This window comes from Trichomycterus rosablanca, chromosome 20, assembly GCF_030014385.1.
Source record: "Trichomycterus rosablanca isolate fTriRos1 chromosome 20, fTriRos1.hap1, whole genome shotgun sequence".
NCBI classification, from domain to species: Eukaryota; Metazoa; Chordata; class Actinopteri; order Siluriformes; family Trichomycteridae; genus Trichomycterus; species Trichomycterus rosablanca.
In genome coordinates, this window is record NC_086007.1 from 25,654,114 (window position 1) to 25,674,876 (window position 20,763).

At 45.7% G+C, this 20,763-nt stretch overlaps 1 protein-coding gene across 2 annotated transcripts in view; it reads right to left on the reverse strand.

Annotated features, from left to right (window-relative positions):
• Positions 1 to 281: 281 nt before the first annotated feature.
• The window catches only part of LOC134334708 (diacylglycerol kinase delta-like), a 24,887-nt gene continuing 4,405 nt past the window's right edge, over positions 282 to 20,763 (reverse strand). Inside the window, exons 2-30 of one of the 2 annotated variants that reach the window (XM_063017140.1) lie at positions 19,134 to 19,244; positions 18,586 to 18,666; positions 16,363 to 16,467; positions 16,138 to 16,270; positions 15,608 to 15,714; positions 15,385 to 15,510; positions 13,703 to 13,805; positions 13,383 to 13,545; positions 13,184 to 13,292; positions 12,918 to 13,057; positions 12,746 to 12,830; positions 10,923 to 11,017; positions 10,723 to 10,822; positions 9,168 to 9,444; positions 8,818 to 8,946; positions 8,515 to 8,628; positions 8,339 to 8,426; positions 8,093 to 8,203; positions 7,211 to 7,307; positions 7,018 to 7,125; positions 6,608 to 6,721; positions 5,900 to 6,034; positions 5,019 to 5,173; positions 4,687 to 4,798; positions 4,510 to 4,602; positions 4,290 to 4,409; positions 3,565 to 3,679; positions 2,827 to 2,957; positions 282 to 2,736 (exon numbers count right to left, since the gene is read on the reverse strand). In XM_063017140.1, coding sequence (XP_062873210.1) covers positions 2,647 to 2,736; positions 2,827 to 2,957; positions 3,565 to 3,679; positions 4,290 to 4,409; positions 4,510 to 4,602; positions 4,687 to 4,798; positions 5,019 to 5,173; positions 5,900 to 6,034; positions 6,608 to 6,721; positions 7,018 to 7,125; positions 7,211 to 7,307; positions 8,093 to 8,203; positions 8,339 to 8,426; positions 8,515 to 8,628; positions 8,818 to 8,946; positions 9,168 to 9,444; positions 10,723 to 10,822; positions 10,923 to 11,017; positions 12,746 to 12,830; positions 12,918 to 13,057; positions 13,184 to 13,292; positions 13,383 to 13,545; positions 13,703 to 13,805; positions 15,385 to 15,510; positions 15,608 to 15,714; positions 16,138 to 16,270; positions 16,363 to 16,467; positions 18,586 to 18,666; positions 19,134 to 19,244 — 3,447 coding nt within the window. In that variant the 3' untranslated portion in view covers positions 282 to 2,646. Of the gene's footprint in view, positions 2,737 to 2,826; positions 2,958 to 3,564; positions 3,680 to 4,289; positions 4,410 to 4,509; positions 4,603 to 4,686; positions 4,799 to 5,018; positions 5,174 to 5,899; positions 6,035 to 6,607; positions 6,722 to 7,017; positions 7,126 to 7,210; positions 7,308 to 8,092; positions 8,204 to 8,338; positions 8,427 to 8,514; positions 8,629 to 8,817; positions 8,947 to 9,167; positions 9,445 to 10,722; positions 10,823 to 10,922; positions 11,021 to 12,745; positions 12,831 to 12,917; positions 13,058 to 13,183; positions 13,293 to 13,382; positions 13,546 to 13,702; positions 13,806 to 15,384; positions 15,511 to 15,607; positions 15,715 to 16,137; positions 16,271 to 16,362; positions 16,468 to 18,585; positions 18,667 to 19,133; positions 19,245 to 20,763 lie in introns of both variants that reach the window. The other variant, XM_063017139.1, reaches the window with a different exon arrangement.

Consider the following 20,763-nt stretch of genomic DNA (forward strand, 5'->3'; position numbering starts at 1 on the left):
CGTTTTCTGTACCTGTATCTACATCGTTGCTGCATCCTCTTCCTCTTTTACCTCCAACTCCTCCTAACGTAAATGTATTTTTCAGAATAATAAAATAACTAAATAATAATGTTGTATGGATGCCCTCCTCATTGGTGACACTACTAACAATGTAAGCTCTGGCAGTGTCTGGAATTTTGGATCAAATTATTATTTCAAGGTTTGTCTAAAATACACCAAAAGGAAAACGTTGTACTGTAGTATCTGTTCTGACACACACAAAGACATAAAACACACACGTGTTCACTGAGGGCAGGTTTAATGCAGGACGTTTAACTGTACATGAAGAATGTATGTACATTCTTACACATGTTTATGTACACGACAGCATTTCATAATAAATATTCAAGAACAGGAACGATTACCGCTGGCAGGAATGAACGATATGACTGACACAAGCACACGTATTACACAGCTGGAGTGAGTTTTTATGAGAACTGTAGTCAGGTTGTATAAATATGAGCTGTTAGCACAGATGTAAACAACACTGTCGTTAGAACAATTTCATTGTGTTGAAAATATTGTGTTTCTCTTCAAAACCCTTTACTGAAACCTATGACAGTTTACTTAGCAGTCAATGCTAAATGTGTAAAAGTGTAAAGGGTCATTTTAATCATACGGAATTTTTAAACAACAAAGAAACATGGTGTTTTTGGCCCTTGGATCATTTCCAGTCACTGTACCTGTCTATTGTGCGTATTATAGGCTACCTAAATCGCTAGCCTAACTTCCAGTAACAGTGAGAACTCGTATATAGCAATCGTTGTTCTTCTAGCAACAAACTTCCATCCATTTAATAGTGAGTGTTTGGCTCCTGTGTTTTTAGATGCTCATGCTAACTCTCCCAACGCTGATCAAAATCACAATGCACCGATCTACACCCCAGCATTTAATAAAGTCCTGAATGTACTGTTGTTAGCAGCTATTCTATACTACTCTATAAGTAAATAGCTATTCGACTCGTTGTTTTGGGAAATGTAAATCCTCCAAGTGTAAAGGCTAAACCGCTAAGCTTAGAACCGCTTTCTTACCTCAAGCAGTGCTGCAATACAACTTGAGAGTCAGTATTCATATAAATGTGTATTCAAAATGTAAATTTACACAATAATTTCACTAGTTTTAATCGGTTTAACTGCCACGTCAGGTTAAGGATCTTCTATTCCTCTATTCCTAAAGCACTTCATTGGCACTCATGTTAATCATGCCAGCTTGTTCGCCTTCTTACTTAACATTTACCCCTTGAGGGGCAGCTAATGAGAAACCAGTTATCTGCCAGGCGTTCAATATCTAACCAATAAGAACCAATGAGTTCACACTACACGACTTTCAAGGTGTTCGGATCGCTGTACAGTTCACACTACACAACCTGATCTCTTGTAATCGGGAGTCTTTAAGGTCGTTGTGGTCTTCACACTACACGACTGATCGGCGTTAGGGGATCACACACTATACCATCTATCACCGGGAGGAATCTCAGACGAGTCTCCCAAATTACATTTTGTCATCAAAGTTGTTTGTGCGCTGATATGCAGCGTAAACAAATGAATCAAGAGCCGATTTCTGAGCCCAGAGCGAATGCCGATTCGGCTCCGAGCTGCCACATCTAGCACGACCTGTTGGCAGGTCAAAGAATCAAGGCAAAAATCGTATAGTGTGAACGAGGCATAAGCCAATTGATGCAGAGAGTCACTTTGCAATACCGTTCAACTTCTAAGCACTAACCTAAAACAAGATGCAAACAATAACCTCAGCGATAGTTCAAACCCCAGAGCTAATCCAAACTTCTCCTGCTATCTCAGTTCCCTGACATTAACCCTAACCTTACAGTTGTAGCCTAGTGGTTAAGGTACTGGACTAGTAATCAAAAGGTCGCTGGCTCAAACCCCACCACTGCCAGGTTGCCACTGTTGGACCCTTAAGCAAGATTATATACTGTCACAGTACTGTAAGTCGCCTTGGATAAAAGAGACTGCTAAATGCTGAAAATGTAAATGTAATGACCCTTAAGTGTTATATGGATTACGCTAGTCAACATCAATTAGATGTCAAGTAAAAAACAGATTTCTTTTCCTCCCAAAGCCGCCCCGGTGTAGTGCTAAAGCTTTTCCTAAAGGCCTCTCAAACCCAACCGTAAACACACGCTTTAAAGGCTAACCCAAACCCTAACACTGATATGACATTATTCTGCTCGCATAAGGCATCCTTACACAGGTAGATCATTTTAAGACTGTTTACAATCTGATTGTCAGAATGCAGCACAGATACACACTGCTTGTGTGTAGATTAGTGGTCATTTAAATAAAACATCTTGCTAAAAGGTAATAATGACTGATCAGTTTCTACAACTGATCAGTTTTGGTCCCTGTTCCACTTTCAGTAGGCTGAAGCCCTTTGTTTAATAATGGCTCTTATTTATCCTCCACACACACACACACACACACACACACACACACACTGAGGCAGTAGGGAAGGTTTTTCCTGATCGCTGATGTCACAAGTGGTCAAATGAAGGCACTGTGCTGAGCTTAAATGAGTTGGTCCCTCCGTGCCGATTGGCTGTACTGTCTTGGTCCCGCCTCTCTGAGAATGTGACCGACGCGGGGGGGTCTAAGCCTCGCTGGCCGTGCTGTTTCGATTCAGATCTCGGATCCCTTGCAAGATCCGTTTCATATGTCCCACCTTCGTCACGCCCAGGTCCTAAATCACACGGACAAACACGCATCAGAATAAGTATAAGATTAACTATTAATATTACTGTTTGATACTATAACACATCAATGCCGGTACCTTAAGGTCTCTCCTCTCCAGGTGCAGCAGTTCGGGTCCGCGGACATCATGGCCAATGAATATTTCCTTATACTCCGACAGGCAGAGCTGCTCCAACCAGCAGGCCACCTCCTCCACCCCCCACTGATTCACTGCACATACACACACACACACATTATTCCTAATTTATAGTCACATACACAGGTCACACCATAGATATAGGGTAATAAGGGTGTACAAACTTATGCCCCTTATCCACTGCATGCTTTCCTACAGTATAATTCACACAGGAAACATGGTTGTTGTCATGTCCCCTATCCTTATTAGTACTAGGGATGTCCATCTTAGGCTGGCATCTACTCTGTACCCATCAGTCCCACTAATAAAAGCATGGTTTTGCATACCTAAGGCAAAGGCTGCTTATTACGGGGTTTATACAGGGTTTATAGGGTTGGGTGCCTTGCTCAGGGGCCCAACAGTGGCAGCATGGCAGTGGTGGGCCTTAAACCAGCAACCTTCTGGTCAACAGTCCAGTACCGTATACACTGAGCTCACACTGATCTCGTGTTAACTGTATTCTGGACCTATTTCATTGCCCGGTACCCCATAGTATGGTGTGTTATTTAAATGCCAAGTGACCCGCACCATACCAAGTACCCGTGCTTATTTGGTCACCCTTCTTGGCAAGGAAATGGGGCATTAAAAACACAGTGTTAGAAATACTTTGATAAGGAATCAAAGTGGAACAGTCACACATACCTGGCATGTTGATAGTGACACACATCTCCTTGTTTTTGTTGTTCTTGTCCCTCTTGAACTTGGGAACCAGGCGGAATTTACCACTGCGGGTGCGCTTGGAGAATTCCATTTGCCCCTACACACACACACACACACACACACACACACACGGAATATGTTGCCAATCACTCCCATATCCACCTGATTTATAAACAGATGAATGTCTCAATTCCTCACTTTACATTCTAACATCCATTCATGATCCAGAGATCCTTCTCTTATTAGCTGTACTACACCGCAGCAACAAGCTTTTGCTCCCTTCTCACTATTTGGATAGCTCCAGGATAGCTCCCCAAGACTGGAGGAAGCAACAGACTGGTGCTGACAGGTTGTTGGGCAGCCAAAACTCATTAAGGCTAAGAGAAGAGCAACTGTAGCTCAAATCGGAGATCATTTTCATACTGTTGAGGTAAATAAGTCACAACACGGTATCTAACCCTTCTGTGTGTAGGGCGAGTGGTCCAACAAATCCTGCATTCGCTAAAATCATGGGACACCCAAACACAAGTGCATCGATTGCCTATAGAAGTGATGGCACTTCACAGCCTATAGAAGCAAAAACACCTGTGGGTAATAAGTATGTGGTCACAATGTTTTGGCTTATCAGTAAATGTAGGTAGTGGACGTGACTGTTTGCTGAGTGTGCATGGTACTACTAGTAAAAAAATTAGCAGTTAACAAAGTACCTCATCATCCGTTGGGTCAATCACCGCACTAACCCAGCTGATGTCCGTTAGTCTGCGCAGCTGCAGAGCAACAGACGCTAATGCTGCGTTCAACTGCTCCTTCTGAGGGGGATCCAACTGCTACGAGATACACACAGAAACTGGTTTCATCCAAAACATCACATTACAAAACCATTCACATAACTACTCGACCTGATCTGGTCCATAAAAGTCATCTTACCAGGCACATCTTCCCCGCTAGGAGCAGCTCCGTCTCACTGTGGAGCGCTTTGACATTGCTGACCATTTGCAGGACCACAGTACACGTCAGGCCCTGGACACACGAGCAAACACTTTAACAGCTTTGTTCCTGACCCTCATGATTACTGGCAGAGTTAGTGAACCATAACACACTGACCGTGTTGTTCTTGGAGTTAGCGTACACCGTGTCCATGGCTTTAGAGCTGGCGTTTACAGCGTGCGCCAGCTCCTGCTCCATGCTCGGGTGAGACTGGGCAATCTCTCTAATACTGTAACACAAAGAAACGCACATTAATGGAAATCGTGCACTTGTGGGTGTGTGTGTGTGTGTGTGTATGTTATCAGCGATGCAAGCAGACGAGGATATACAATCGGGAAGTGGACATGACTAAGTTGGGATTAAAAAAGAGAGTGAAGGTTGTGGATTTTATGTCAGGGATCAGACTTCAGACCTAATATAGCATACGAGACTCTGTGTATCACGTGTACCTGTGTATCAAAGCTCCTGCTGTCTGTCCGAACAGGCTGATCTGAGCCGTTTCCTCCTCAGTGATGATCTCGGGCTGCACTGCATGCTGGGAAACCGGCCGTGGAAAATCACACTTCTGCTTGTCCTCCCAGGACTTTAGAGTGTTCTCGAAGGCCTACGGCAGGCACACACACACACACACACACACACACACACACAGACAGACAGAGTAAATGCTTGATGAGTAGGATTTCAGGCTTCAAAGGTAAACTACATGTACTTTGTGTTACCTTTCTGGGGTTGCCAAACATTTAAATAATATGTTTGAAAAGTATCTAAACATTTAATGCTTGAGATGCATCAGCTTTCAGATTTTCTTAGCTTTTCAGTCCATATAAAAATGTGTAGTAAAAAGTTACCAGGACTCTACTCCTCAAAACAAGACCAAGGTTAACCTAATGTGATTTCTATCTAAATAAAAATGTAATAAAATGGTCTAATATTAGCAATCCAATGCCATTACAACAGTTTAAACTGTAAACACACTTCACTCTGTACTGTAAACACACTTCACTCAAGATATAGTCAACAAGATATGAAGCATTCCATCTCAAAGCCCTCATTGCCATCTAGTGTCTCAATAATGGAACTGGCACTCATATGTTTGGCATTGAGAGTTTCTGCAGATCCAAAACTTAGAGGTTTTAAACTTTGGAAGGTTTTTAAGCTTTTGAAAGGTTTTAATTGTTGCCCATGCTGTGGCTGGATCATTTAGGACGTGTCCTTGTAGGTATACAATTTGTGTTAGGCCAAAATTTACCAATAGAAGCTGTGGGGTGTTCGGGTAGGTGTATATACGTATATACGTGTGTGTGTGTGTGTGTGTGTGTGTGTGTATTACTCTGTCTCTGGTCAGCGTCTGTGAGCGGTTCTTGTGGATGATCCTGATAAATCCCGGCGGTTGGATCCAAGCTTCTCCATCCACCTGTACAGGAACACCTTCATCACCCTGAATGGTGATCTTTACTGTTCGACACTGTACACATACACACACAGACCTTTAAACTTCTTACACTGAACTGTCCTACCCAAACGCTGAACTAACGATTCACACAAGAAAAATCCACACCAAAAAGCATTTGATATACAAAAAGCATTTTAAAGATTGAGCCCCATTGCTTTTTATTATGGAAAGAGTTTAGCTAAACCTAATTCTCCACACTGCACTTGCTGCTTGTTATTAACGCTGCTCATTGTGCTTACTGATCTACAACAGGCGGTTTGTTGTTTGCATGGTTATATTTGTACAAGGCATCCTGTGAGGAGCCACCGCCATCATCGTTTTCTCTGGCTATTTCCTTAAAACAACATAACAAAACATAACGCCTTAACAAAATAACACAACATAAAGGTTCTGCTTTAACATTTGTTATTTTTAAGGGTCACCACTACTATCCAGATGTCTAACACAGGGATAGACTTGTGTGGTCAAAGCTCTGCCCTGTTCATGGTAATCCTTGCGCCCAGTGTTCCCCGTTGTGACCCTGACCAGGTTGATGAAAATGAAATAAAACCAGCATTCAATGGAGTAAAATCATAAGTACTGAACCTGAGCTATGCGATGATGCTGCAGATTGATGACTCGAGACACGGCCATCTGCATGCTCCCAAACACAGCCACCACCTCCAGAATCTTATCGTCGAACGACGGCGCGGTGAACGTCTGGAACCCGAGCGCACACAGATCAAGGTCAGTTTCACACTGCTGGTCAGACTGGTCACACAAGAGGCTGCTTATTCAGCTTTTTTTACACTCCACTGAAACCACAGCTTCTGAGAAGACCACTAATACCAGATGAGCCCAGGAAGCTGCAAGGTGTCTGGCTATATGGGTCATAATGCTGGAATATGCAATCTTCTGCAGCCAAGCCCAATACTACCATTCCTGACCTTCTATAAACTAGATAGGCAGCTCAAGCATGACAAGTCTGACCCTCGGTCTAACTCTATGTTACTCACATCGTCCTCTTTGGTTCCTCCCCAGAAGTTTGTTCCTCCAGCGTAACTGGGAATGTTCAGCACAGCGATGCCCTGCAGACTGGGTAAAGGAATGGGCCGTCCATCGCACTGCACACATACACGCACACACGTCAAACTCAAATTGAGGTAGAGCGGTGACCTGTACATCACAATAAACACTCCAATCACACACCTCCAAGAGCACTCTTTGCTCCAGGTTCCTGTAGGTCCTGTGCAGAAGCTCTTTGGTCCCCAGAACTCCATACCACATCATGTTCTTTGTGCGGCTCCTGCACCGTGCACACAAATTAGGCAACAGAAATCAGTTTGTGGGGCTTAGGACAGGACATTTTGGTGAACAAGAACAATACCTAGGTATTCAGTCGATACCAGTTCAAAAGCAGAAACACCCTTAAGGGGAAATATAATTAAACAGACACTGGCATGAGGGCAGTTGTAGCCTAGCGATTAAGGTACTGAACTAATAATCATAAAGGTCGCTGGCTCATGGCCCCAACTTCGAATCTCAGTGGTACTAACAGCCAGCCAGGCATCTACACAGACATGATATTTGAGAGGGAATGAGGTGGCTGAAGTCTTGTAATAGACTGGTTTCAGATATCAGTAATAACATTCATTCATTTTCATATCCAATTAGGGTCGCTGGAGCCTATCCCAGCTTTTCAATGGGCGCGAGGCACACAGTAACACCCTGGACGGGACGCCAGTCCATCGCAGGGCAGACACACACACTCACTTATAAGGCAATTCAGTGTCTCCAATTAACCTGGCTGCATGTTTTTGGACTGTGGGAGGAAACCGGAGCTCCTGAAGGAAACCCACGCAGACACGGGGAGAACATGCAAACTCCGCACAGAAAGGACCCGGACCCGGACCGACCCGCCTGGGGATCGAACCCAGGACCTTCTTGCTGTGAGGCGACAGTGCTACCCACTAACCACTGCGCCGCCCTCAATAATTACAGGTTAGGATAAATGAGTGGTAAGGTGATTAAGTATGTGAGGAATATGGTTAGTGTGTGTGTGTGTGTGTGTGTGTGTGTGTGTTTATTTACCTGCACTTCTCTGGATGTTCATCACGCTTGTTGTTGAAGTCCAGTGAGATTTTGGCATCTAGGCCAATTCCAAAGTAATTATTCATCACACATTTCTCCGTGTAGCACTCACTACATAAACACAAGTTACACTATTGATCAATATATGTGGTTAATTAATTATCCATTTATTTGCATTATTTTACCTATAAACTAAAAATAAGCCACATTAAATCTGTTGACACGTTGATAACGATGGACACTCACATATTCTCGGGTTCGCAGCTGAAGGGATCGGCGTTCACCAACAATCGGCTGATCACTGAACTGCTAGGGAGCGTGCCGGACATCCCAGCTACACACACACACACACACACATTGTTTACTTATGGTATAAAGCAGTAATATGGTCAAAAACTGTCCGACTTGTACTTTGTTCTTACCTGGGTAAAGGATCTTGTTGTTCAGCATGTTCTCCCGACTTTCTGTCTGAGCAGGAAGTGTTGCAGAGCTGCCCAGTGACAAACCGCCCTTAGCAATGAGCTTCTCACATGGAGCTTTACATTTGAGAGAAAGAGAGGAAGTACATTAAGCACTGTACATCTTATATTTCAAATATTTGTCATTATTAACCCACTTAAAAGTTCTGCTGGTTTTACTTATTACTATATTTCTGTTTGAGTGACCTGGTTAAGGTGTATTGTGTTAACGCAGACAGTTATATTCAGGGCGCAGGTCGTTAATACCTCTCCTCACGTGTCGCGACCTGGTGCTAAAGGATCTCTCAGACTCCAGATCTTCCTCCTCCTCCTCCTCGTCCTGAGGTGACACTACGTTGAATACGGCCTCGGTCTGAGCGTTCTGTTCATCCACCGCTGGGAGACAGAGAGAAAGAGTGAGTGTGTATTATTATGTATGCGCTTATCTATGATGTATGTGCTTATCTATTGCATGTATGAGGTGTGAGTATGGGTTAAAGGGGTGTATGGGATAGGGTGAGAGTGTGTGCTGAGTGTGTGTATATGTTGGGTGAGAGTGTGTGTGTGCTAATTGTGTGTATATGTTAGGATAAGTGTGTGTGTGTGTGTGTGTGAACCTTTCTCTGTGTGTTCTATAATCTGTCTGATGGCTTTCTTCAGGCTGTTGGCTCTCAGCATCAGCTGCTCTCTGGGTTTAAAGATGGCGACACTTGGGCGTGGCGAACACGGAGGTGCGACCGACAGCGTGATTGTGGGCGGGGTCTGGGAGACCGACTCCCCTTCCTCCTGCTCCTCGGCGATGGTGGGTGGCGGTGCCGTCATGGCTACGGAGGCCTGGGATTCCTCGTTTAATGTCTTCAATAGCGAGTCCAACTTCTCCTTTAGAACTCCACACTGCATCCGCAACCAATCAAAATCAGCTTCTGATCTTTACCAACCGATCAGAATCTATCTGAGTCTATCAGAGCTGTACAGACTAACAGTTATTAATAATTAATAAACTCTTTATTCTGTTATATCTGAGACACCAGCAATTTTACCAGTGGTAGCTCAGCGGTGAAGGTACTAGACTAGTATTTAGAAGGTCACCACCACCAAGTTGGGCCCCTGAGCAAGGCCCTTAACCCTTAATTGCTCAAATTATATACATAAAACATCATTGTAAGATAATATTACAAGCCCAGCTGTAGCCTAGTGGTCAAGGTACTGGTCCAGTAATCAGAAGGTTGCCAGTTTAAGCCTTAAGCCTCACCACTGCCAGGTTGCCACTGTTGGGCCCTTGAGAAAGGCCCTTAACCCTCAATTGCTTAGATTGTATGCTGTCATAATTGTAAGTCGCTTCGAATAAAAGTGTCTGCTAAATTCCGAAATAACTAAAGAAACTCGATACTAACTAGCTGAATTGCACTACTAGAGCAGCTTGTTTGTTTACATTCCTCCTCCTTTTATTATGCATTTTCTTCCCATTTGTCTCCCGCCTCTGAGGGATACCCGATTGCATCCGAGGAGAGCGCGTCGTTGCCCACGCCACTTTCCGACACGTGCACAGGCCCTCCTCTTCTCGCCCCCGCGCTCTGCACCCCACCCACACGTAGTCCGGTCGTCCCGCCCTAACAGATACGGTGGCCAATTAGTATCTGCTTGCAGGCACCGCCAGTTATGCCCGCCAGATGGCGCCCAGCCGACCGGTGCCAACGTCCTCCTTTTTAAAGGTAAGACTTCTCTGATTGGAGTCTGATTGATGTGGAGACTTATTGTGGCATATTGTTAAAAAAAATTGGACCCCCAAAAAGTGGTCGCAAAAGAACACATTTTTGATTGGTCTTAACAGCAGCACATTTTTCTGAAAGACTCTGAGGGTGTGAATGAAATCACTGTAGGTCTCAAGTTCTATTTTGGCTGCTTCCTGTTACCTGCTTCCTGCTACCAGCATCAGGTTACCACAACCAGCCGTATGGCGAGAGTCATGCTATAATCTGCCCTACTTGTGTCGCAAACCACATACAACCCACCCCCCTCAGTAATTATCTATAATTACTTACTACTAACAAGGTACACAAGTATTCAAAGTGAATAAAATGTTAGAAACCATTTAGACATGGAATTTATAACCAACTGTGTCCATTCTGGGAGACGACGGTATGCTGTAAGCCTTAGCCAATCAGATCTCACCTTTTTCGCCATGGTCTCGGACTCCTCCAAGTTCTCCGTGTTCTTCTCATACGCTCGACCCACTTTAGCCACAAAGTCCTTCACAGTCTCGCACAGAACCCTACACACACACACACACACACACATTAAGACATCGTTAAGACGTTCACTTGATCAGCACACACTACGCTCTACACTCTGCAACCTCTCGTTTGACCTACTTGGCCGAGTTGATCACCACGGAGTGTTGATCTGACGTGAGGATCTTGGACAAGTGAGCCGCAACTGAGTCCTCGTAGGTCAGAATGTGCTGCACCTGCTAAAACCAAACATAAACAGCCAATCAGAAAGCAGTCGCAGTGGATCATTCGTCCGCATATTTGTAGCTGGACTACGAATCAGAAGGTTCCTGGTTCAAGCCCCACCGCTGCCAGGTTGCCACTGTTGGGCCCTTGAGCAAGGCCCTTAACCCTCAACTGTAGCACGCTTTGGATAAAAGCGTCTACTAAATGCTGAAAATGTAAATGAAAACTGCAAACCATTAGTTTAGGGGCAGTTGTAGCCTAGTAGTTAAGGTATGGGACTAGTAACCAAAAGGTCGCTAAGGGCCACTGTTGGGCCCTTAAACAAGGCCCTTAACCCTCAATTGGTGCTCGGATATGCGCCCCACAATGACTAGGTTCACGTCATGTCATGCGTCTCTGTATTTTTGAGCCCAGTCTGCAAACCATTAGTTTAGGGGCAGGTGTAGCCTAGTGGCTAAGGTGCTGGACTAGTAACCAAAAGGTTGCTGGTTCAAGCCCCACCACTGCCAGGTTGCCACTGTTAGGCACTTAAACAAGGCCCTTAACTCTCAATAGGTGCTTGGATATGCGCCCCACAATGACTAGGTTCACGTCAAAATATGGGAATAGTAATCAAAAGGTTGCTGGTTCAAGCCCCATCACTGCCACGTTGCCACATGTTGGGCCCCTGAGCAAGGCCCTTAACCCTCAATTGCTTAGACTGTATACGGTAAGTCGCTTTGGATAAAAGCGTCTACTAAATGCTGAAAATGTAAATGAAAACTGCAAACCATTAGTTTAGGGGCAGTTGTAGCCTAGTGGTTAAGGTATGGGACTAGTAACCAAAAGGTCGCTGGTTCAAGTCCCACCACTGCCAGGTTGCCACTGTTGGGCCCTTGAGCAACCCTCAATTGGTGCTCCGATATGCGCCCCCACGATGACTAGGTTCACGTCACGTCACGTCATGCGTCTCTGTATTCGTGAGCCCAGTCTGGGAGTGTGTGCTGAATGTGTGTATATGTTAGGGCCTTGCTCAAGGGCCCAACAGTGGGGCCTTCTGATTATTAGTCCCATACCTTAACAGCTAGGCTACATATTAAACAAGGCCCTTAACCCTCAACTGGTGCTCGGATATGCGCCCCACAATGACTAGGTTCACGTCTCTGTATTTGTGAGCCCGGTCTGGGATTTAAACCCACAAACTCAGAGCAGTGCTGTTACTAGCAGCTTGGCTCTTCCTATTACTAGCTCATACTAGCTCACTATTTTTAATCTGAGCTCATTTAAACCACATATGTAATCATTAGGGACAGTGGTGGCCTAGTGGGTAGAGCTTTGGGCTATCAACCGGAAGATTGGCGGTTTAAATCCAGGCTCTGCTATGCAGCCACTGTTGGGTCCTTGAGCAAGGCCCTTAACCCTGTCTGCTCCAGGGACGCCGTACGATGGCTGACCCTGCGCTCTGACCCCAGCTTCCAAAACAAGCTGGGATATGCGAAGAAAGAATTTCATAGTCCCGTACACCTGTACATGTATATATGACAAAGTATATCTATCTATCTATCTATTATGTGTCCACACTGACCCAAATATAGCTTCATAAAATAAGTAAATACTCATACTTAATATTTACACTTACTTATACTCATGAAAGTAAAGTAGGGCGGGGTTGGGGGTAGCTTTTGACCCCCCGGCAGCTCTGTCAAGTCTCTAAAGTCAAAAAGTACCTTAATTACATTGACGTTTTATTAACGTTTTACCTCGGAGTCATCGCTGCAGTCATCCGTTACCGTGGAGCTGGAGTGTTGCCGTGGAAACTTCGTCTCATAGACCATGATGCTCCAACTGTGGGTGGAAAAACCGGTTGGTTGCGAGTAAACACTCGTGCACTAGCACACCCCTACACACACACACACACACACACACACTCACCGGTCGAGCATCTTGGTGCTGGCTCTCTCCAGCTTCTCTAAGATCTGGGGAAGCTGTGTGTCATCATCACACGCCGAGCCCCATCCCAGAACTCTAGCCAGGTCATTTCCCGTTCCCAGTGGCAGCACGCCCAGCTGACACTGCACACACACACACACACACATAACACACACTCGAATAAACTGTAATAACAACCAGCACCGACAGAAGGCAGCACAATGTCGAATCACACACTACAGTCAGCAGTACCTGTACAGTGTTCGTACCTGTTTGTGCAGCATCAGTGTGTCAATCTCTGACAGGACCCAGCCCACACTGCCGTCACCTCCACACACCAAGATCCGAAACGTGTCAAACTTATGGAACAGACGCAGACTACACACACACACACACACATGAATATTAGACTGACTGGAGCTAACGAAGCCTGACTATTTCAGACTATTTTGAGCTTAAGTGTGTTACCCCAGGTGAGGACCTCCGTTCATCAGGTCGAACACTTGTGCGGGGTTGAGCAGCTGCTTGAACCGGCGCAGAAACTTCACGCCCTGATTATCTCCACTCTTACTGTTTACAAACACCAGCAGCGGGCTGGAGCAGGAAGGTGGACACGAAGCCTTCCAGAAACCTACACAAACACATCATACAGTTTACACACATACACACACACACACATCTGTAACCCAGCGCTCAAAACTACAAATAAAATGGCTTTATTTATCCATGTTGTGACTGGCTTGATGGAGTTTCCAGGATGAGTGAAGCAACCACGATTGACGACGTACCGTCAGAGTCGATGCTGTTGAGGCCGGTAGGTGGGATCACAGACACTTTACACTGACCCAGCGGACACTTGGTAGAGAGCTGATCTTTGCAGGTTGTGTGCACCTGAAACCAAACAGAATAATGTTTATACTGTATATAACGAGACATGCACTATTTTTGTATTTTTTTTGTAATTAGCAACAATGCAGAACAGAACTCTGGCAGTCTGGCCAGCAGAGAGGAACCTGAAGTGGTCAAAAGTCAAGGAGGTCGCAAAGAGGAACTTCCAGAAGTCACAGAGGAAACTTCAGGAGGTCAGGGAGCGAAACTGTATTATGTTGCTAGGTGGAACTTGAAAAGGAGCCAAAGTACTACTGTAAAATCCTACAGTTAAACTCTTTAACCTCGCTTCAATTTCCGCTCTGTATTTCCTGAAGTCTGGCCTAGAGGAACTCATGGAGCGGAATTTTTGGAAGTTACTAAATTCAGGTGGTCGCCAAGCCAGACTTTGGGAATTGACAGAGCAGAATTTTGGGAGGTTGAGGAGCGAAACCTCAGAAGACAGTTGAAACTGGGAAGGTTGCTGATGGGAAACTCTGGAAGGTTGCTGATAGGAACTCTGGAAGGTTGCTGATAGGAACTCTGGGTGGTTGCTGATAGGAACTCTGAGAGGTTGCTGATGGGAACTCTGGGTGGTTGCTGATGGGAGATCTGGAAGGTTGCTGATAGGAACTCTGAGAGGTTGCTGATGGGAACTTGGGGTGGTTGCTGATGGGAAACTGTGGGGAAGCTGATGGGAACTCAGGAAGGTTGCTGATAGGAACTCTGGGATGTTCTTGAGAACTTTTGGAGGTTGCTAATACGAACTTAGGGTGGTTGCTGATAAGAACTCTGGGACATTGTTGAGTAGAACTTTTGGAGGTTGCTAATAGGAACTCTGGGTGGTTGCTGATGGGAACTCTGGGTGGTTGCTGATGGGAACTCTGGGTGGTTGCTGATGGGAACTCTTGAAGATGGCTGATGGTAAATCTGTGAGGCTACTTATGGGAACTTGGGGAGCTTGCTGATGGGAACTCTGGGTGGTTGGTGATGGGAATTCTGGGTGATTGCTGATGGGAACTCTGTGTGATTGCTGATGGGAAATCGGGGAGGTTGGCGATAGGAACATCTTGGAGGTTGCTAATAGGAACTCAGGAGGGTTGCTGATGGGAACTCTGGGTGGTTGCTGATGGGAGCTCTGGAAGGTTGTGGATTGGAACTCGGGTTGGTTGCTCATGGGAAACTGGAGGTTGCTGATGGGAACTGTGGGTGGTTGGGGATGGGAGATCTGGGAGGTTGCTAATAGGAACTTAGGGTGGTTGCTGATGGGAACTCTGGGACATTGTTGAGTAGAACTTTGGGTGGTTGCTGATGGGAACTCTGGAAGGTTGTTAATGGAAAATGGGGGAGGTTGGCGATAGGAACATCTTGGAGGTTGCTAATAGGAACTCGGGAGGGTTGTTGATGGTAACTCACTATCACTATTGATGGGGACTTTAACACTGTCTTTAAGGCATCTTAAGTGATAGAAAGAGTCTTCAGGACATAAGAGGACTTTGGAGGGGTCAGATTTTAACAGTAAGATCTCATTAAATCATTTTGTGCCTTTCACAGCTTCCGAAGCCTCTTCTAAAAGTTTACATACGCAAACACCAACACTTACCATGGCTTTACACCAAAGGCAGCGCCAGTCCTGCAGTCGGAGCACACTGCCGCATGTTTTATCACACACGCTGCACTTGGCACTGACGGGTAAGTTCCCCTCTAACCACTGATGAGGCATAGAGATCTGAAAATGAGGGAAACAAAGAGGTTCTATGAGTAAAGCACATTTACACGTGTTTAATTCTTTGGAGGATTATTTACGACCACACACACAAACTCACCCCGTCCTCGTCCTCGATGATGTCCCTGCCAATGGACGCGAGTGTTGTCCATTTGCAGTTATTAGTAGCTCTGACAGCACATCGCTTATGAGCCTTGAACTTACACACTGCAACACAAATGCATTCGGTCACCTCACACACCGACACATGCTAATATACACTTATTATGCGGTCAGGAAGCGAAGCGCTACAATCACAATAGCTCCAGGGATTCAAGACAGATATGATTGGGTTGGGTGGCCGAACAGCCGAGCCAGTGCTAGGTTCACTTGTCAGTGCAGGTCCCAAGCCTGGATGAAAATAAGGAGGGTTGCGCCAGAAAGGGCACCCGGTCTAAAAACTGAGCCGAATCATGTATGAGGATCAGAGTGATCTGCTTTAGCAACCCCTAAATACAGGAGCATCTGAAATTTTTCTTCCTTCTTTTGTCAGTTAAATAAAAGTTCAAGAACATTAGAACAGAAAAATCACAGCTTCTTGTTGGGGTTTGTATGTAAATAAATACGATGGTAAGCTTAACAGGTACAAACCTTCGCAGGAGAGGCCGTGCGATGTCACCCCGCTTAGCGCTTCTCTACAGACGTTACAGTACGTGGGCCGGGCGTGAGAGCACGAGAACCAGTTGTGCATCCCGGAGAAATGGTCCATACTGTACTGAGAAGACTGAACACACACACACAGAACCAGAGGGTTTACAATAAATTGCTACTTCAAGCCCTGTACCATGGTTTTAATAAATAAACGTCTAAACAGACCTCAAAGTGTTCTTTGCTCTGAACACTTTTCAGTGCTGCCATCCACTCCTCCATCTCCTTCCTGTTCTCAGCGCACAGAATCAGCCGCCTGCATGGAGTGATGATCTACAAAAAAATGCATAACAACTAGAGCTGCCCAACTTCTACAAAACAAGCCAAATCCTTCAAATATTGTCATTATTTGCTTTTAAAGTCAAGGTCACAGGCCACACTGAGGGACATGTAAGCCATGCAAGTCTTTTTCTCCCTGTGATTAAATGACTGGAACCCAAATTCATTGAGTTTCCCCTAAAAATGACCGAATTTGATGGGTCAAAATTAAACACACTAATGAATATTTGACCAGTTTGACCAGATCTATTGGGCAAAACTGGTTAAGGATGGTAAAAGGGAATGTTTACAAGACAGTAGTGAGACCTGCTGTGTTGTACAGATTGGAGGTGGTGCACTGACCAAAAGGCAGGAGGGGAAGCTGGAGGTGGCAGAGATGAAAACGCTGTGATTTTTGTTAGGAGTGATGAGAATGGTCAAGATTAGGAACAAGCTGGTCAGAGGAACAGCACAGCCAAGATGATTTAGAGACAAAGTTTGGGGGGAGAGATTAAGATGGTTTGGGCATGTGCAGAGAAGGGATGAGAGTCCTATCGGGAAAAGGCTGCTGAGGATGAAGAAATCAGTGAGAGAGGACATGTAGGTGGTTGGGGTGACCAAGGAGGATTTTCAGGACTGGGCAAGGTGGATATGAATAATGAAGGTTGTTAAAAAAGAAGGTATGTTGCTTGTCGGGCACAGAACTTTCAGTACAGTTCACACATTCTTATCAGAGTTAGGATCTTGACTATGAAACTTTTACCCCAAGAGCTTAAATTAAAGCCGATTTTGCTTGATCAAAACATGTTAGTGTGACACTGTCGAAGAAACTAAAACATTATCCTGTAATATTGTTGCTCTGGTGCTCTTGTAATTCTTTTTTAGTGTACATTTTTTACCTTAACTGGGCTAGGTAGAGGATTTATACTCCTATAACATCTGGTTAAAATGTGGCTCAGTTCTCCTGATGTGGCTTTAAGGGATCGAATTCCAGTGTGTTTTTATTCAAATGTTCTCAATCCCATTCAATCCTGAAACTCAAAATACATGAAAGAGAAAGAGAGAGACAGAAAGAGACTGTGTGTGTGTGTGTGTGTGTGTGTGTGTGTGTGTGAGACAGAAAGAGAGAAAAAAAGAGAGAGAGAAAGAAAGAGAGAGAGACAGAGAGGGAGAGAGAGAGCGGACATAAACTTCCACTTCCTCAGCTGCTCACAAAGCCTCTCTGTTCCCACATGGATAAAAATAACTCACTTTCCTGTTACACACATGCGCACACACACACACACACACACACACACACACACACACAAACGTATAGCTAAAACTGGCTTTACCTCAAACCGCTAGTAGCGGTTTCATTTGGGACACTTCCAAAACATAACGACTACAAAGGATTTTTTTCAGTTCCACATCCTGCAGAAAATTGATAGTGTTTTTTAAAAAAGCTAGAAATTATTTTTGCATTTGGAACACTTCCAAAAATCCTCCCGGAAAACTGGCTGTGTTTAACAGCTGGTAATGATTTGATGATTTGGGACAGAGCCAGAAGGAAAACACCAAGTTTGGGACGCTTAAAGCACCAGTTTAGATTATTTTACAATGTCTTTACTGTTCCGTAGACTTATAAATCCGTACAGCGCATTAACATTCCAGTATTTAGATTAAATCTTAGATTAAAAGATTTAAAAGCTGTGATTTAAAAGCCATTCTGCGCTCACACCGTGTACCTGTATGGTGGGCGCAGCTCATAAAATGGCAAATAAATTCATGCTCCAATTTACAGAAATAAAATGTGAATGGGCATCACATCAGTAATACTGCAAGGCTTAAGCTGGTTGTTTACGTCATTTCCTGTTTATCACACACACACACACACACACACACACACGAGCACACGAACCCACACAAGACGACCGAGACCGGATATAAAAACTCCATCCTGCTATTAAAACCACATCAGTTCAAATGTCAAACTATAAATAACTCTTCAAACACACACACACACACACACACACACACACGCACACTTTCTTTTTCAGCTTTGATAAGCCTTACATGCGCCTGTCTCGTCGTTTCTGATGTGTGTGTGTGTGTGTGTGTGTGTGTGTGTGTGTGTGTGTGTGTGTGACTTACTGTGAAGCTGTTGTTGAAGTTCTTGGTGCTGGACTCGGCCACGCTGGCGTCGGTCAGATCAACTTCGTCGAAGATGATTGACTGGAATCAACATGGTAAACGATTCAATTACACATTTAATTATTGATCACGTAAGCAATCAATCACACAAATCACAATCACACCCAGTCTGGCCGTCTGTACGCCATCTAGCGGGCGTAATCGGCGGTGCCTGCAGCAGACAATAACTGACCGCTGTGTCTGCTAGGGTGGGAAGGCCGGACCATGTGGGTGGGGTCGTTAAACGTTGTGTAAGGACCCTGATTAGCAGATAAGAGGAGTCTGAGCGGAGTGCATGGGTGAAGAGAACGTATCGGAGGAGGCGTGAGCAGTAATGCACACTGCTCAAATGCAATCAGGATTGTTGTAATAAATCGTTAATTTTGATTGGCCGAGGCCCTGTGATGCACTGGAGTCCTGTCCATGTAAGCCAGGGTCCTACGCCTGTAAGTGTAAGTGACCTGTAACGTGTCACATAGCACAGTCATCGGATAGTGAAACGAACACACCTTAGCCGTCTGCGCGTAGTACAGCGTCCTCCCGCGCAGCTTGAAGTAGCGTCTTTTCCAGCGCTGAAATGAGTTCGTCTGTTTCATCAGCTTCCCCTCCTTCAGCACCGTCTACCACACACACACACACACACACACACACACACACACACACACACACAGAGTCCTTAATCATAACAGTGATAAATGACATTATTATGATCACCGCTGAAAGCCCTTCATGACCCAATAACTCAGACGCAGAAGGAATAAACACACAGACGTGGATCAGGCTCCGGTTTAAACGCCGTGCTGTAATCATTTACAATTATTTTACTGTTCTCTGGCCGACGCTGTAACTCCTGTGCTATAATGTCTAACAGGCTAAAGGCTGATGCTCAGTCGCTAGTGCTTTCACGCAAGGACTTCAAAAGCATTGCCATAGCAACAAGGATTATGATTAAACTTCCTATTCATTTCAGTACAGAACAGAGATGGAAAATAAGAGCAGGCTGAATCTGTAGCACAAAACACGACCGTTATCTAGTTCAGTCTGTTAGTTTCCATCCATGTGAGTCTGTGTGCTCGTCTACTCACACACACACACACACAGTCCGAACCCCGGTCCCCTCACACACACACGCAGTCCGAACCCCCGTCCACTCACACACACACGCAGTCCGAACCCCCGTCCACTCACACACACACGCAGTCCGAACCCCCGTCCCCTCACACACACACGCAGTCCGAACCCCCGTCCACTCACACACACACGCAGTCCGAACCCCCGTCCACTCACACACACACGCAGTCCGAACCCCCGTCCACTCACACACACACGCAGTCCGAACCCCCGTCCACTAACACACACACGCAGTCCGAACCCCCGTCCACTCACACACACACGCAGTCCGAACCCCCGTCCACTAACACACACACGCAGTCCGAACCCCCGTCCACTCACACACACACGCAGTCCGAACCCCCGTCCACTCACACACACACGCAGTCCGAACCCCCGTCCACTAACACACACACGCAGTCCGAACCCCCGTCCACTCACACACACACGCAGTCCGAACCCCCGTCCACTAACACACACACGCAGTCCGAACCCCCGTCCACTCACACACACACGCAGTCCGAACCCCCGTCCACTCACACACACACGCAGTCCGAACCCCCGTCCACTCACACACACACGCAGTCCGAACCCCCGTCCACTCACACACACACGCAGTCCGAACGCCCTTCCACTCACACACACACGCAGTCCAGACCCACAGTCCCCTCACACACATTCTGAACCCCACCGTCCCCTCACACATGCAGTCCAAACCCCTGTCTGCTCACACACACACACACACACACACTAACACAGTCCGAACCCCCATCCGCTCACACACACGCAGTCCAAACCCCACTGTCCCCTCACACACGCAGTCCATACCCCCGTCTACACACACACACAAAGTCCAAACCCACAGTCCCCTCACACACATTCTGAACCCCACCATCCTCTCACACACCCAAAGTCCAAATCATCCGCTCACACACACAGTCTGAACCCCCCATCTGCTTACATACAGTCCGAACCCCCCATCATCTGACACACACACACACACACAGTCTGAACACCCTGTCTGCTCAC